The 16488-nt window shown below is 35.5% G+C and overlaps 2 protein-coding genes across 3 annotated transcripts; both read right to left on the bottom strand.

Moving 5' to 3' along the window:
• Positions 1 to 409: 409 nt before the first annotated feature.
• Positions 410 to 7777, bottom strand: LOC123670797 (cuticle protein-like). 2 transcript variants are annotated; one of them, XM_045604352.1, is made up of 2 exons: positions 7707 to 7777; positions 410 to 1422 (listed from the first exon to the last, which is right to left on the bottom strand). In XM_045604352.1, the coding sequence occupies exons 1-2, from the start codon at positions 7716 to 7718 to the stop codon at positions 502 to 504; spliced, it is 933 nt and encodes a 310-aa protein (XP_045460308.1). In that variant the 5' UTR covers positions 7719 to 7777; the 3' UTR covers positions 410 to 501. The 2 variants fall into 2 exon arrangements, with proteins under 2 accessions (XP_045460308.1, XP_045460307.1); XM_045604351.1 differs by lacking the exon at positions 7707 to 7777 and adding an exon at positions 1563 to 1698.
• Positions 6466 to 14689, bottom strand: LOC123670796 (cuticle protein-like). The gene is made up of 3 exons (XM_045604350.1): positions 14558 to 14689; positions 13784 to 14258; positions 6466 to 7109 (listed from the first exon to the last, which is right to left on the bottom strand). The coding sequence occupies exons 1-3, from the start codon at positions 14567 to 14569 to the stop codon at positions 6550 to 6552; spliced, it is 1047 nt and encodes a 348-aa protein (XP_045460306.1). The 5' UTR covers positions 14570 to 14689; the 3' UTR covers positions 6466 to 6549.
• Between the last annotated feature and the right edge of the window lie 1799 nt (positions 14690 to 16488).

Genomic DNA, 16488 nt, shown 5'->3' with positions numbered 1-16488 from the left:
ATGCAACAAAATATTTTCGAAAAAATCGAACAGAGAAAAAAAGGCTTTCCTTTTTCCTCCGACCGAGTGAACAATTATAGGATAGAATTTTACATTTCGAAGGATGTACATAATTTGGGTTGCCTGACAGAATGTGCGGAGCCGAGACAGGCAGCTATAATATGTCAAAATTAACAAAAATCTGTGGCGTTAATTATTATCTACCAATTATCTAGTAATGACTGAAAAAGTTCACTTATTTTTATATTATATTTTGGCCATCTATATGTTTTATGATGAGTTGTCATACCTCAAAGTGCTTGTAGTTTCATCAGACAACACAGACCTTGGATATATCTAGAGTCTTTTCAAATATTGTTATCTATGATTTCATACATGAGATTAGTATTAGATCAAATAAAACATAATATTATAATTTTTTGTTTTGTTTTTAATTACAACTTAAAAACAATATATACAGTCAAGACATTCGTTCACTCAAATAGAAAATTCCGTTATCATTTACCATACATTGTAGGCTGGGGCGGCGTATCTGGCTACAACAGAGGGAGCAGCATATGAGCGGGCAACCACTGATGGAACAGAGTAAGAGTGGGCGACAACAGATGGAGCAGCGTAGGAGTGGGCTACGAGAGATGGAGCAGCGTAGGAGTGGGCAACAACTGATGGAGCAGCATAGGTTTGAGCAACAACAGATGGGGCAGCATAGGTTTGAGCAACAACAGATGGGGCAGCATAGGTTTGAGCTACTACTGGAGCACTGTGAGTTACGGTTTTGGATGAGTATGAGGAAGATACGGCAGCTGGGGCAACAACAGTCCTAGCAGCAACAACAGCTGGGGCTTGGTGAGCTACTACAGCTGGAGCAGCATAGAGTGCTGGGGCAGCGTAGGAGTGAGCTACAACTGGAGCGTTGTGGGTGATGGTTTTGGATTGGTAAGAGCTTGATACGGCAGCTGGGGCAGCAATGGTTCTGGTGGCAACAAGAGCTGGAGTATGGTGGGCAACTACGGCAGGGGCAGCGATGGTTCTGGCGGCGACAACAGCTGGGGCAGCAACGGTTTCAACGGCGGCAACATGAGCAACATGAGCAAGAGGTTCTTTGCGTACAACAGCGTTGAATCCATTAACGGCATCGGCAGCGTAGTCTACAGTACGTTTGGTTCCATCAGAATCTACGAGAGAGTAGCTACCTTGGACAGCATCACCACGACGAGATTCTACTTGAGATTTGTGGTCACCGGTGTAGGGGTCGCTCACTGAGTATCCAAAGTCATAGTGGGCTGGGGATTCAGCTTCAGCAATGACGGTTTTGGCTACTGGGGCAAAAGCGAGTGGAGCGGCATAGGTCTCTGCGACGAGTCCAGCACCATGGATGGCGCTTCCACGAGCTACAGCCAAGAGAGCGGCGAAGGCGACGAACTGAAAACAAAAATGCATATAATTTTATAAATGAATAAAAAATAAGATGAAAATTAAATAATTTCTGAGTTGAATGTTATACTATTCACAAGATTATTTCAAATGTTTTGAATATCACATTGTATGAATGTTTCACTTACTTTGAATGCCATTTCGGTAGATTTCACTGACGAAGTTGATCTGTGATGATATTCGGATGTGGACCCTGGTTTATATACTTCACCAAATTGTTAAAGAACAAGGCGTGGTCCCTAGTTGCCAATTAGAGAGATCAAGGTCCTCCAAGGTCCTACGCCGATTTGAAAACTACCTTGAAAAACAATTCCGGTATTCAACAAAGAACTGCACAAAATTTCTTGAATATCTTATTTCGCAGAGTAAAATGTTTCTCTCGATACAGGAATAGTTGTTTTTCGGTTATCAAGGAACAAGGTTGGTTTTCTTCCTGTTCGGTTGATCAAAATCAAACAATCTGATTTTGTTGTGAGATAAGAAAACCAACATTTCCATCAACGTCACAAAGATGATGAACCAAAAAAATTCAACACCCACTTTTTTTACTGAAAATAGATAATGTACGACCTTACCCTATAACTTGGGTTATTCGAATATAGATATTGTAAAACGCGTTCAGTACAATTCGAGTCGAAATTAGAAACAAGATATTCTCTTCATATTATTCATAACTGCGAATAACATAATAAAACAGCGAAATCTATGAGTATTGTTCATATCGGAAATGTTTACTGTATGAAGAAAATTATACATTTTTATATGTAGAAATAAACTTGTTGTTCAATATGCAGTTTTTTTTAAAAAGGCCGAAGGGTTAGCTTGTTGAATAAACCTATCGTTCAGAGAATTCTCCCAGTAATTGATATTAACAGAAATGGAATAATATAAACGTTGTTCCTGAATTGAAAGTGCAAATGAAAATGGGAGATTTTTCGGATAATTTAAGAAAAAAGTTCTATAAACAATGGTCCGCAAACGCCTTTTTCTTGATAGCCATAAATATTCCAATTTGAAGTTTACATCACGCGATATGCAGATTTCAATTGCAAATATACTATATGATATTATTTCTGGAACAGTATTCGCTTTTTTCTCCTGAAAATCTTTTTTGTGGACCAATGGTTGTTTGAAAAAATGTAAAAATGAACTAAGATCTAGTACCAAACTTTTTGGTTACTTGAAGTTTTGTCGTATCTGCTACTGATTTCTAGAAAAAATTGAAACAATTCCTTCGAAATCCTCAGGAAAATCAAAATATCATGAAAATCCAGAGATGAAAAAATTAAATTAGTTTCGGTGCTTATTTACCCGATTTCTATCTATGATTCATGAAACTCGATGAACTATCACAAAAAAGTAGGACTACAAAAAACACCCTTTATCACGAAAACATAGAATATAACTTCCCTGATCATGCCCAAGATAGGGAGTCCTGGAAGCAGCTCGTTCAAAGACTCACTACACCCTTACGAGGGTTAGATTAAGAGAGAGAGAACTTCCCTGAAAATTTTAACGTGTTGATGGATGACTTAATTTGAATTTGACTACGTAGTCGTCATTAGTGAGTCGAAACTCATCATTTGTATTATAATGCTTTATTCAAGGTAGGATAGGTCAAAAAAATAAATACACAAAAAAAAAATCGAAGAAAGCTTTCATTTGGCACGAGAGGCTTTAAATCGCTCGTTTATTTATACTCCGTTAGAAATGACAGAATTGAATTTAGGTAGTTATACAGGGTGTTAGTGAATAGCTACACCAAACTTCAAGCGTTGATCTGCATTGAAAAAATTATGAAAGTTTGCTATATAACATTTCTTCGCAAATGCTTCGTATTCCAAGATACAGGGTGATAAAGATTTTCTCAAAAAATGCTAGTTATTACCTAGTTTCAATTATTCGAAAGATATTTCGAACTAAAAATCTTGAATTCCTCGTTCAATTTGTGACAAAAAGTCACAATGTATAATGAATAGAAATAATAAATGAAAAAAATAATAAAATAAAAATATAATGTATAAGAAAAGTGAAAAATACGCGTTAAGATGTATTTTTTTTGCATAAAAAAAAAAAAAAAGCGTGAGATTTTTTGGCTCGAATTGAACGAAATATTCAACAATTTTTGTTAGCATTTGATATATCATTGGCGTACAATTTTTTTCTCCAAGAAAAAAGACATCGTTATCCGTATATGGGCAAATGATAAACATAAAATTCTTAATAGCATGTTAATAAATGCGCAATAACTACCTCTTGAAACCCATCAAATTCATTCGAATATCACGACCAGTTTCAGAGCAATAAATAAATAATCAGTGTTTAAGGAAAACACCTGGTGTTTCGAAAAACGAATATTCGTACTAAAGTTATATGAATAGTATAGCGAACTATCATTATTTTTTCTTGCAAAATCACCTCGTAAAGTTTGTCACTCTTATTCACTAACGCCCTGTGATGATGTGACTCGCGGTGATTCACCGCGATGGCCTATATAAGACGTTTATGGAAAAATAATCATAATTTTGTGCTGAAAACTTGCATCTTGGGGTTTGGGACAAAGATTTTTCTCCCTGAAATATTTAAAGATATCTACAACTTCCGGTTATACCGGAAACAGACTGCTACTTCCTTCTTTCTGATGGCACAACCAGTATATTATTGTATTTATTATAATTTGAAAATCTTGAGTTTTGATGAATTTGAGTTGTCCAATTTCATGATCACCTGATAAACTCCCTGTACAGTTTTGGTCCAAATCAAACATTCTTATAATACTACGTAATCGCAGAATCGAAAATGTAAAAGGGTCCTCATCGCTACCAATTTTTTCATAGGAATCCCATTGACTCAAAAACCGTTGAGTTTCTACCCAAGGTATGACATAACAGAAAATTGTAGAGATCCGAAAATATTTCAGTGAGAGAAATACTGTCTCAAACCCTAACATGTTAATTTTCAGCACTGAATTATTATTAGTCTTCTATAAAGGTTTAATGGACCATCGCGGTGAATCACATGACATTTATTGTTGAGGAAATGTAAGGATTTTATTCTTCATGTTCATCAGCTTGAAGTTTTTGATTAAGTGTCGCTTCCAACATGAAACTTTGAATATATCATCAAACCAATAATTTGCATCCACATCCAAAATTTCAACTTTGTACATCTATTGTCATTGCTTGAATTTTTTTCATTTTTTGGATTAAGCTTTCAACTTGGAACTTATCAGCTCACAAAATCTCAACTAAGGTGGTATCTGTTATCATTGAAATATATTTACTTATTGAATTTTCTCTGGTTCTGGTAACGCGAAAAACATTGCATAAGAGTCATGCAATTTATTATGAGGCTAGAAACTGTTATCTCACATCCAAGTACAGAATTATCTCGCAGTTTTGAAATTAACAGGAAAATAAAATTTCAAATGAACTCATTCACGGGACATTCGGATTTTTACGGAAAACACCATAGAACAAAATGATATCTGTTTTAGGAACTATCGCTCAAAAAAGTTTGTTACAATTATTTGTTCTATTATTCCTTTATATTCATACGGAACATACAAGGTGGGCTTTTGAAAACGTAACATACGGATATGAAATGAAGTCATTTCGAAAAAATGATTGGACACGTCGATTTTTGATTCGAGGGGAACAACTTTTCAGGCTCACATCTATATCAATCTAGCCCTTAGTGTTACAACCCCTACCTCTTAATTTTGAAAAGGTAAAAAAAGACATGTTTTAGAACCTTCGATGAAAAAACAACATAGATAATTGCAGGAACACTGTATAATTGTAAATTAAATGTTAAGGGTTCTCCTGCCTCGCCCACAAGCAGAGATTCTGCTCGAATTTTTCGTAGCATTATTGGCTTTATTTTTTAACATTCTTCTTCAATTCTTCGACCAAATTCCTACAATGGTACTAGCTGTGTAGAGATGATTTTTTTCTTTAGATGAATCCAGAAAAAAAATTGAGTGGTGAAATTTTGTGCTAGTTCTTAAACGTACTTTCATGACGTGTTTTCGTAATTATTTCTTCAATTCCAATACGGTATTGGTCATTACGTTAAGCATAATGTGTGAATTAAAGAAATTTTCACCAATTTATGATGTGGTTACGATGATAATCGTAAACGACACTAGACAAAAAAATAATTACTGTTTATTACTTTCATCAACAATTAGGTTGAAATTTTTCATTCCTTGGCAAAAAGGCTTGAAATGATTTCTTCATTTTTCAAAATTCACATTTGAATATCTCGGAGGGGAATGTATTAAATTAAAAAAAAAAGTTATGTTCTGAACTTGGATAAAAAAGACCTTTCAAATGAGGTATCACTGACCCCATTTTTCCTTTTCAAAATTTAGGGGTTGGTGTTCTAAAACTAAGGGTTGCAGAGATATGGTTTTGAATTTGATTTTAAAAATTCTCCTTCTCGGATCAAAAATAGAGTATTTTTTCGAAATGAACTAATTTCGTTTGTTATCTCGTCTGTTTCGTTCTCAAAAGCCCACCCTGTATATGAATAAGCTTCTCATTGCCAGAAATTTGTATGACAAATTTTTCCGAAATCAACCAGAAAGTTTTCGACTGATTAATATGAAACTGATTGTTTCTAATAACTTGGACCCAAATTTAAAAAAAGTTATGTGAATAACTAGAAAATATTCTCAATTTCAGAGCAATTCGTTCATCGACTAAAATAAAGGAATTGAAATGATATGCTTAGCCCAGAAGGAACAATCTCTTTAAACGTTTCTAAAAATTAATGAAACGTGTGTATAACTGTGCTTATTATATACATATTCATTTATTTTCGATCCCTCGTGCCATCATGATATTCTAGTTTGGCAAAAATACAAATTCTGGTTAATGTTTTCAGGAGAAGAAAAAATCGTTTCCAGTCTCCTAATTATCAATACCTCTAACTGGTGGTGCATTACCTCAATTGGTGCAGTACCTCAATAGGATTATGAAGTGAATATTGCCTGCATAAAGTATAATGTTTTACTAAAAAGCCATATAAGTTTTTCATTTTATTATAACTTAAAGATTTTATTTACAGTCGGAATCATTCTTTCATCAAAACAATCAAATGTATCACCTTTTACCATACGTTAGCTACAACAGATGGAGCTGCGTATGAATGGGCATATACAGAAGGTGCAACATAACTATGAGCAACTACTGGAGCGTTATGGGTGACGGTTTTGTATTCATATGAAGAAGATGAAGAGGAAGATACGGCAGCTGGAACTACAACATTTCTAGCAGCAACAACTGCGGGGACTTGATGAGAGACCACAGAAGGAACAGAGTAAGAATGGGCAACAATAGATGGAGCAGCGTAGGTTTGAGCTACTACGGGAGCACTGTGAGCAACGGTTTTGGATTCGTATGAGGAAGATACGGCAGCTGGGGCAACAACAGTCCTAGCAGCAACAACAGCGGGAGCTTGGTGGGCAACTACAGCTGGAGCAGCATAGAGTGCTGGGGCAGCGTAGGTTTGAGCTACAACTGGAGCGTTGTGAGTGATGGTTTTGGATTCGTAAGAGCTTGATACAGCAGCTGGAGCAGCAATGGTTCTGGTGGCAACAACAGCTGGAGTATGGTGGGCAACTACGGCAGGGGCAGCGATGGTTCTGGTGGCGACAACAGCAGGAGCAGCAACAGTTTCAACGGCGGCAACATGAGCAACATGAGCTAGAGGTTCTTTGCGAACAACAGCGTTGAATCCATTAACGGCGTCGGCAGCGTAGTCTACAGTACGTTTGGTTCCATCAGAATCTACGAGAGAGTAGCTACCTTGGACAGCATCACCACGACGAGATTCTACTTGAGATTTGTGGTCACCGGTGTAGGGGTCGCTCACTGAGTATCCAAAGTCATAGTGGGCTGGGGATTCAGCTTCAGCAATGACAGTTTTGGCTACTGGGGCAAAAGCGAGTGGAGCGGCATAGGTCTCTGCGACGATTCCAGCACCATGGATGGCGCTTCCACGAGCTACAGCCAAGAAAGCGGCGAAGGCGATGAACTGAAAAAAAAGATAATCATTCTTCTCTGTTCCTACTGCAGTTTATTTTTATGAGAAGATAACCTTAAATAACTAACAATAATTGAACATAATTTGCTGGATTTCTCGATAGAGAAATATATTTTTTTTATATGAATAGTTACGAATTATTCTTTCATTGGCATAAATTTCCAGTAAATTATTGAAAATATTTATTCATATCATATTGAGAATCTTTTAATTTTACTTACTTTGAATGCCATCTTGATTATAACACTGAATGAGGGTCGATCTGTGATGTCGAAATATCGGTGTCCACAGGTTTATATACTCATTCGAATTTGCAAAAAGGTAGGTGTGGTCCTCAAGTTTTTACTAATAATAGTTCAATGTCTTCCAAGGTCCCCTATCAATTTTCGTAGCAAGTAAAAGACAATTCCGGTTTTGAGAGATTAATTTCACCCAGTTGTCGATATTATCACACGTTAATAGGAATTATTTATAAAAACTCATTATTCATCATATATCGTACAGGAACATTTTTTGATTCAATATTTTTTTCCCAATATATAGCATTTTATTGAATTAAAAAACAGTTTTTGCCAAAGCTCAATGAATATAGGTCCGAATTCTATATTATCAAATGAAATGACAATATTTCTACCTTGAATGTTTTGATTATCACTTGTTGTATATGTTTTTCAGAAAAATTTTTATAAAAACTGACTTGCATTTTACGATGATTTTTCCGATAAGAATTTCATTTTGGGATATTATTCTGATTTGTTAGAATAGCAATTGAAAATTGGAACAGAAAGGATATTATACTCACCGTTATTACTTTCAAAAATGAGAAGAAAAAATATTTCATATTTGGGGTACATCCCCAACGATGGGTACATTTCTGAAATCCTAGAAACCAATGAGTTTCACAGAGTAAGAACGAAAATTTCAACCACAGTCTTCCTTATAGAATTCACACTTGAATGCAGATGCGTTTAATCTCTAATTATAAATATTTCTGCGTAAAATTTCATTAATTTTTAAAAATTCAGATATCTGATTATGTGATTTCAATTCTCAAAAAAAAGACTGTTTTGAATATATCGCTATATCTTGTTTTCTGTTGAAAATTTTCGGAAAATTCTTTTTTTTTTTAGAAATTTTTATGATTTATGTGATACTTAAAACAGATCATAGGAATTAATTACCATCTTGGAGATATGAAGAGGAGTTGGTGTTTATGGGACGTCCTATATTTTTCCAAGCAGATTTTGAGTCGCAGATTTGTCGAAAAGCGTCCCGCTTTCGGTTTTTCAAAAATGTCATCCGTTTCCAAGAATTTGGGTTTTTCGACGAGAGATCACTTGAAAAAAGTTCTATAAACGCTTTGTTTTCGAGATTCAGGGTGTTCTTTTAGTAGCCCTACTTTTTTGAGATGATTATCTTTTTTATCTTTATCAATTTTCTCTAAAGGTTGGGTAAAACTTATAATCAATTTATTCATCACAGCTTACTAACTGGATCTTTGAAATTATTTGGATTTTTCTGAGGATTATCTCAACTTTTTTCTCGAAGAAACTACAAGACACCAAAAAGTGTAGAACCGGAAAAAAGTTTCTTTTTATATTTTTCTAAACTACCAATGGTCCTCAAAAAAAAAAAACTGAGGAAAGAAGCAAACAGTATTCTTCCATGATGATGAAACATTGAAGTGGAATATTTATACCTAATTTAAGTTGAATATCTTGTTCAAGGGAGAAAACAACTTCAACCTCCTGTGTCCTGAAAATAAAGTGTTTACATGTTTATGAAACTTTTTTTTCTTGAATTAATGCGAGGAATCTGTAATTCTCATTTTTAACTCCAACTCGAGAAGGGAAGAGAAACATAGAGTGAAATATGTATTTGAAATAGTAATTTTTTTGAAAGGTCTTCTAAGTTGAGACGAAGTAAGATTTGTACGATCTGATTTCTGATGTTTTATTATTTCGAAAAAAGAAATTGGGGTCCTTGAGAATTTTCATTTTATTTTTGAGATTCATTCTGTGAGCATCGATTCAAGATTAATAATGTAGAAGGTGCCCCACCTTCTACATTATTAATCTTGAAGGTGTCAGAAACTCGAGAATCTCACTTAAGTATTAGGGTCAGAATACATACTGAACTGAATATGAAGTATATTCCATATTTAATTCTACATAAAATGCGAATACAAAGTGTGCCAGTATTGCCAATATGCTAATTTGATAGAATATTCAATATACTTTCTAAACGTTTATTTGTTTCTGGAAAAATTAATGTACAGTGCATCCCATTTTGGGTGAGACAGCCAGGTTTCTCGCTTGTTATTTGAGATAGAGCCTTGCGGTTTTCACGTTCCTGTCCTACTTTTTCGTGAAACTCAAGTTGGTCTGATCAGATTTTGCGTAACTGTTTCCATTCAAGAGATACAGGGTGATTTTAGAAACTGATACTTTTCGGACCCCTTCTTTATCTCCGAAGTTATTAGAAATAATGCTGAGATTGAACTGTATGTATTCTGACCCTAATACTTAAGTGAGAATCTCGAGTTTCTGACACCTTCAAGATTAATAATGTAGAAGGTGGGGCACCTTCTACATTATTAATCTTGAATCGATGCTCACAGAATGAATCTCAAAAACAAAATGAAAATTCTCAAGGACCCCAATTCAGAATGAATACGCACAAGTACCAATCCATTTCAAATAGTACATGAAACAATGCATATATGATTGAACACTGTTCGATGTTTTAGCACTACAACTTTTAAACCAGAGGAGGTAGACAAAATCTGATACCCACTTCTCGGTCTCTTTTTCTGAGAAACTAACAAGGGTAGTATTTATTTTTGAGCACCTTCTTTTGTTTTCGAGTTATAAGCGAAAATTGGAAAAATGGCGATATCGAAAAACATCTATATCTCCGCTAATACTGATGATAGAGCTCTGAAATTAAAACATTATACAAGCACTTTTTTACGTGGAATCCAGTGGCGTGCTCGTCTTTTCAAAAGAGTTTTTAATCACGAAGCTATGACCCAAAGTTATGTTTCTGTGCTATTTTTTGAAAGCTTAATTTTTCCTGATTTCAAATATATATAACATCATATGGTTCGTATCAATATAAATAATAGAAAATGGTCAAAAACCTTTTTTTACCTAAGATTCCCATTATTTGTATGGTTTCAACTGTTGACGAGCACAGAAAAATTTAGCTTCCTATAACAAGAGAAGATTCCTTCCGTTAATCTGATTTTTTCTATGATTTTTACTAATTCCCTTCGTAATTAAATTGTTCAATCATATATGAATTGTTTCATGTGCTATTTGAAATGGATTGGTAAAGTATATCCAAAGTCACTTGGAGGAAGATGAATATTTCAATTATACAAGGTTTGTCCAAGTTTCCAGAAATTTCTTTGGGCCCAGTGAATTTATTGCCTAACAATACTTTTAGATAAACCCCGGTATTTTGCAGATCGCGGTATCCACTTCAAAGGGACATCTATGGCCAAGAGTTTTTATGGAATAGTTGAAGTGACTTTGAATGAACTATCCTTGTGCGTATTCATTCTGAAGACCTATGAAAATAATCTTCTGATGCATCCATCTCATTACAACTCTTTCGATTGAAACAATCGATCCTGTGGATCTTTTCGTTATTTCCGAATCTATTTTTAGATAAAAAAGTTATAAACTATACTTACCTAGATTCGAATTTTGTATAAATCAGTAAAAAGCATAGAAATAATCAGATTGATGGAAGGACACTACTCTTGTTATAGGAAGCTCAATTTTTCTGTGCTCGTCAACAGTTGAAACCATAGAAATAATGAGAATCTTAGGTAAAAAAAGGTTTTTGACCATTTTCTATTATTCATATTGATACGAACCATATGATGTTATATATTTTTGAAATCAGGAAAAATTAAGCTTTCAAAAAATAGCGCAGAAATCTAGTGTTCCCATTTGAAAAAAACATAACTTTGAGTCATAGCTTCGTAATTAAAAACTCTTTTGAAAAGACGAGCACGCCACTGGATTTCCCGTAACAAAGTGCCTGTATAAAATTTTAATTTCAGAGCTCTATCATCAGTATTAGCGGAGATATAGATGTTTTTCGATATCGCCATTTTTCCAATTTTTGCTTATAACTCGAAAACAAAAGAAGGTGGCCAAAAATTAATACTACCCTTTTTAGTTTCTCAGGAAAAGAGACGGAGAAGTAGGTATCAGATTTTGTTTATCTCCCCTGGTTTAAAAGTTGTAGTGCTAAAACATCGAAATTTGCCCACCCTGTACATTCAACTAAAAATGGGGACTGATGCAATCGAGAATATTTCAAAATTTCAATTTTTCCCTTCCCTGTTCTCCGAACAAACCTAGATTTTGGAGGTTTGAAAAATATATTGCCTCGAAAATTGCCTTATAATATAGAGTTGCCGTTAGAATCAGCAAGGTCCATAGTTTGTCACAGAAATATTCCTCAATGATAAAATCCAATATGAGCAAATGAGGAAGATGAATTAGGCTATAATTCGTCTTCAGACGATAAAGAATTATATTATTAATGATAAAATCCAATATGAGCAAATGAGGAAGATGAATTAGGCTATAATTCGTCTTCAGACGATAAAGAATTATATTATTATTATATAATATAATTCACCTAATAATCAGAATCTAAAGTGAGTTTTCTTACTTTAATACTTATATTTCATGTAACAGATTCCAGTGTTGGCGAGTTGTTCTCGAGCCAAGTTTGTGTACGTTCGCCCTCTCCCAAGGGATTAAGGTGTTTCGTCCTAAAATCGCTGGTGGACTCTTTAGTTAGGAAATCCAGTGATCTCTGCCTTGGACACCCTCTCACACCATCGTGGAGAGGTGTGATAACGCCACCTCTAGGGCAGGCAGAGTAACTACACACTTATGTTGTTCGAAACAAATTTATTTCCGGAAAATGTATGAAATTTGAATATTTGCTATCTTTGTGTAATTACATTGGAATAGATTTACGATACGGTGTATTTTTTCTGTAATTTTTCTTTGGTGCTGTTGAAGGGATCAGCTCGATATTTGGCGGAAAGCTGAAAATAGTTATTTCATATGATCACCTTAAATATAAACTCTAGCGGTTCTGTGGTCACGTGAATATTGGGTAATAGTTCAGCACGGAATTTCGAACGAATATCAAAATATATAACATACTGACCCAATCTCAACCTGATAGGACCTGTAATCATGGAAATATCCCGTTTTTTGGATTGAGTATATTTTTCGACATTTTTTTGAATTTCCTTTGGTTTTAATAATGTCATCAGCCTGTAATTTTTCTTCCAATAGTTTTGGTAAAGCTTTCCACGAAATTTAATTCGAACCAAACCCTTGAAGATCAATCTTGGCTTAAAATTTGAATATATAGGGGACACTTGTGTGAAATGACAGGTAGAGACTGAGGTTCTCTCTGAACAAGTGTCCAAAAAACAATAATATTTTTCATAAATATTGAAAAACTCAAAGAATTCATGCCTGTAAAATTTTCATGTAAACTCAATGATATTTTTTTCAATTCCAAAACGTTATTTACAGCAGATGGGTTTAGTATAAATGAAAATTTACATTCGATATGACATGGTACCGAGTATTAACCGGAGAGTTATATGTGAGAATTTGATATAGTATATGACGAAACAAAATTACTACATCAACGAAAAATATTTCGTCGAAGGATCTTTCAGATTCAAAGAAATTAGGTGAAAAAAAATTCCAGCTATAATTTTTTTTGTTTTTAATTACAACTTAAAAACAATATATACAGTCAAGGCATTCGTTCACTCAAATAGAAAATTCCGTTATCATTTACCAGGCATTGTAGGCTGGGGCAGCGTATCTAGCTACAACAGCGGGGGCAGCATAAGAGCGGGCAACCACTGATGGAACAGAGTAAGAGTGGGCAACAACAGATGGAGCAGCGTAGGATTGAGCTACGAGAGATGGGGCGGCGTAAGAGTGGGCAACAACTGATGGGGCGGCGTAGGAGTGGGCAACAACTGATGGAGCGGCATAGGTGTGAGCAACAACAGATGGGGCAGCGTAGGTTTGAGCTACTACTGGAGCACTGTGAGTTACGGTTTTGGATGAGTATGAGGAAGATACGGCAGCTGGGGCAACAACAGTCCTAGCAGCAACAACAGCAGGGGCTTGGTGAGCAACTACAGCTGGAGCAGCATAGAGTGCTGGGGCAGCGTAGGAGTGAGCTACAACTGGAGCGTTGTGGGTGATGGTTTTGGATTGGTAAGAGCTTGATACAGCAGCTGGGGCAGCAATGGTTCTGGTGGCAACAAGAGCTGGAGTATGGTGGGCAACTACGGCAGGGGCAGCGATGGTTCTGGCGGCAACAACAGCAGGAGCAGCAACGGTTTCAACGGCGGCAACGTGAGCAACATGAGCAAGGGGTTCTTTGCGTACAACAGCGTTGAATCCATTAACAGCATCGGCAGCGTAGTCTACAGTACGTTTGGTTCCATCAGAATCTACGAGAGAGTAGCTACCTTGGACAGCATCACCACGACGAGATTCCACTTGAGATTTGTGGTCACCGGTGTAGGGGTCGCTCACTGAGTATCCAAAGTCATAGTGGGCTGGGGATTCAGCTTCAGCAATGACAGTTTTGGCTACTGGGGCAAAAGCGAGTGGAGCGGCATAGGTCTCTGCGACGATTCCAGCACCATGGATGGCGCTTCCACGAGCTACAGCCAAGAGAGCGGCGAAGGCGACGAACTGAAAAATAATATAGCATTGGTATAAGTCTTATATAACATAAAAAGTATATTGTTTTCTGATTTTTTTAGGTGAATAATAAATTTCGTGATTCAGGTATGTGTCGTGAAATTATTCAATTCAAATTAACGATTAGTACAAAATTCCGTCTATTGCATTTTCTAGAAAGCATTGTAGTAACTAGTGAGTGGATGAAAATTTTATCGAATTAGTGAAAATATATTCGTAAGAAGTATTTTAAGTGTTCTTGAATAGGATGTACTGCACAATGTTTATCGCTTATTCGAAAATGTACTTACTTTGAATGCCATTTCGATTGTGATACTCAGTTAGTTAAACTGTGATGTAGATGTTTGTTTTCCGCTCTTTATATAGGAATCTACCCTTTCGATTAAAGGAAGGTGTGGCCCACTAGTTAACAAGATAGCAATTTGAATCACTCAAGGTTCATTTTTTAATTCCTGTTCGACTTCAATAATTATTCCGGTATATTCATAGTTCAATGACATTAAATGTGTGAGTGTTTTCTAAATCCCGTCCTGTTTACTCCTCTGTATTACTACTTTTCTCTTTTAATGGGTTAGTCCTTCATTCGATCTTATTTCTGGGAAACATTTCTTTCCTCAGTCGTCGCCGTGCTCGTTTGTTTGGTGTTGAATAATTTCGATATGAAGAATCAGCACTCATCAGAGGCTCAACAATCGATCCTATTACTAAATTTACGAGGTTTCATCTTTGAAACGCATTTTGAAAATTGAATGAATTGTGGTATCCTCAGAAAGTTTATCGTTATTCATTGAAACAGGTACAGTATGAACCTATTCAAGAAAGTTTCAATTGACATAGCTTAAGTACGAATTAAGGTAAGAGGGTAGGACATTGTTTTTTTTCATAATTGATTTGAGATGATTCATTCCCATTATAATTATCAACGTGAAAAATTTTTTCAAAACTTCAAGTTCATTTTCGAGCAGACGTCCCTCTTACAGATCTCTCTATCATTTCGACACCATGTTTGAATTTTCCGAATTTCGATCCAGAAATAGCATCGAAAGGTGAGCTTCTACACACTTCTTGTTCTAAAACAGCTTCAAACACTGTTCAAAATCATTAACACGTTGTTGCTTTTGATCAATTATGAGCTCGCGCGGCACCCATTTTGCACACTGCTTTTACATGTACAAATATTCGTGAATGATATGATGTACACGTTCAGATGATATATTCACAATGTCTGCTCTCTCGATCAATTTCACTTTACGGTCATTCAAAATTATTTTGATTTTTTCGTCGGTGACTCTTTTGGGCGTCCACTGCGTTCGCAGTCTTCGGTGCTCATTTCACCACGTTTAAACTTAGCATACCCATCAATGATGGTTGATTTTCCTGGTGCAGACCCCGGAAACTCCTCATCAAGCCATTATTTCGCTTCAACTGTTGTTTCCTTCAAAAAGCAATATTTTATCAGCACACGAAATTTTTTGTTCATTTTTTTCAAATAACGAAATATCTTACAAACTAATGGACGGACTTCTGTCAAATTTTGACACGTAACGTTTGAAGTTTGGTACTAACTAAAAATCAAATGGATTTAATACTAGCACCGTCATCTGTACAGTGCATCCCATTTTGGGTGAGACAGCCAGGTTTCTCGCTTGTTATTTAAGATAGAGCCTTGCGGTTTTCACGTTCCTGTCCTACTTTTTAGTGAAACTCAAGTTGATCTAATCAGATTTTGCGTAACTGTTTCCGTTCAAGAGATACAGGGCGATTTTGGAAATTGATACTTTTCGGACCCCTCCTTTATCTCCGAAATTATTAGAAATAATGCTGAGGTGAAAACTACGTCTGAATCAGAATTCTGCGTAGAATCCAGTGGCGTACTCAATTTTTTTTTTTCGGGGTATGGTTTTGAAGATTCAACACAAACCTATATTTTTTTTAATGGAACACCCTATATATCATTACTTCGTTGAATTCGTTATTTTTTTCCCTTCAAAATCATGTATGATACTATGTAGGTAGGTTGTTCAGAAATGGTAAAAAAACACTAAAACATCAAATAATGATGATTTTTTTGTAAATGGGACATGAATTTCCTATGTTTCAATAAGAGGATTATGACTTTCGATTTTAAAAAGTAGTAGGTCATTGATGACACAAACATCCTAGTTGTTATTATGGCTACTATGCATTTGGGAGCATTGTTTTATCAAGTAGGCATTGGAGG

The sequence above is a fragment of the Harmonia axyridis genome, chromosome 1, assembly GCF_914767665.1.
Source record: "Harmonia axyridis chromosome 1, icHarAxyr1.1, whole genome shotgun sequence".
NCBI classification, from domain to species: domain Eukaryota; kingdom Metazoa; phylum Arthropoda; class Insecta; order Coleoptera; family Coccinellidae; genus Harmonia; species Harmonia axyridis.
This window is presented reverse-complemented; position numbering and strand designations above follow the sequence as displayed.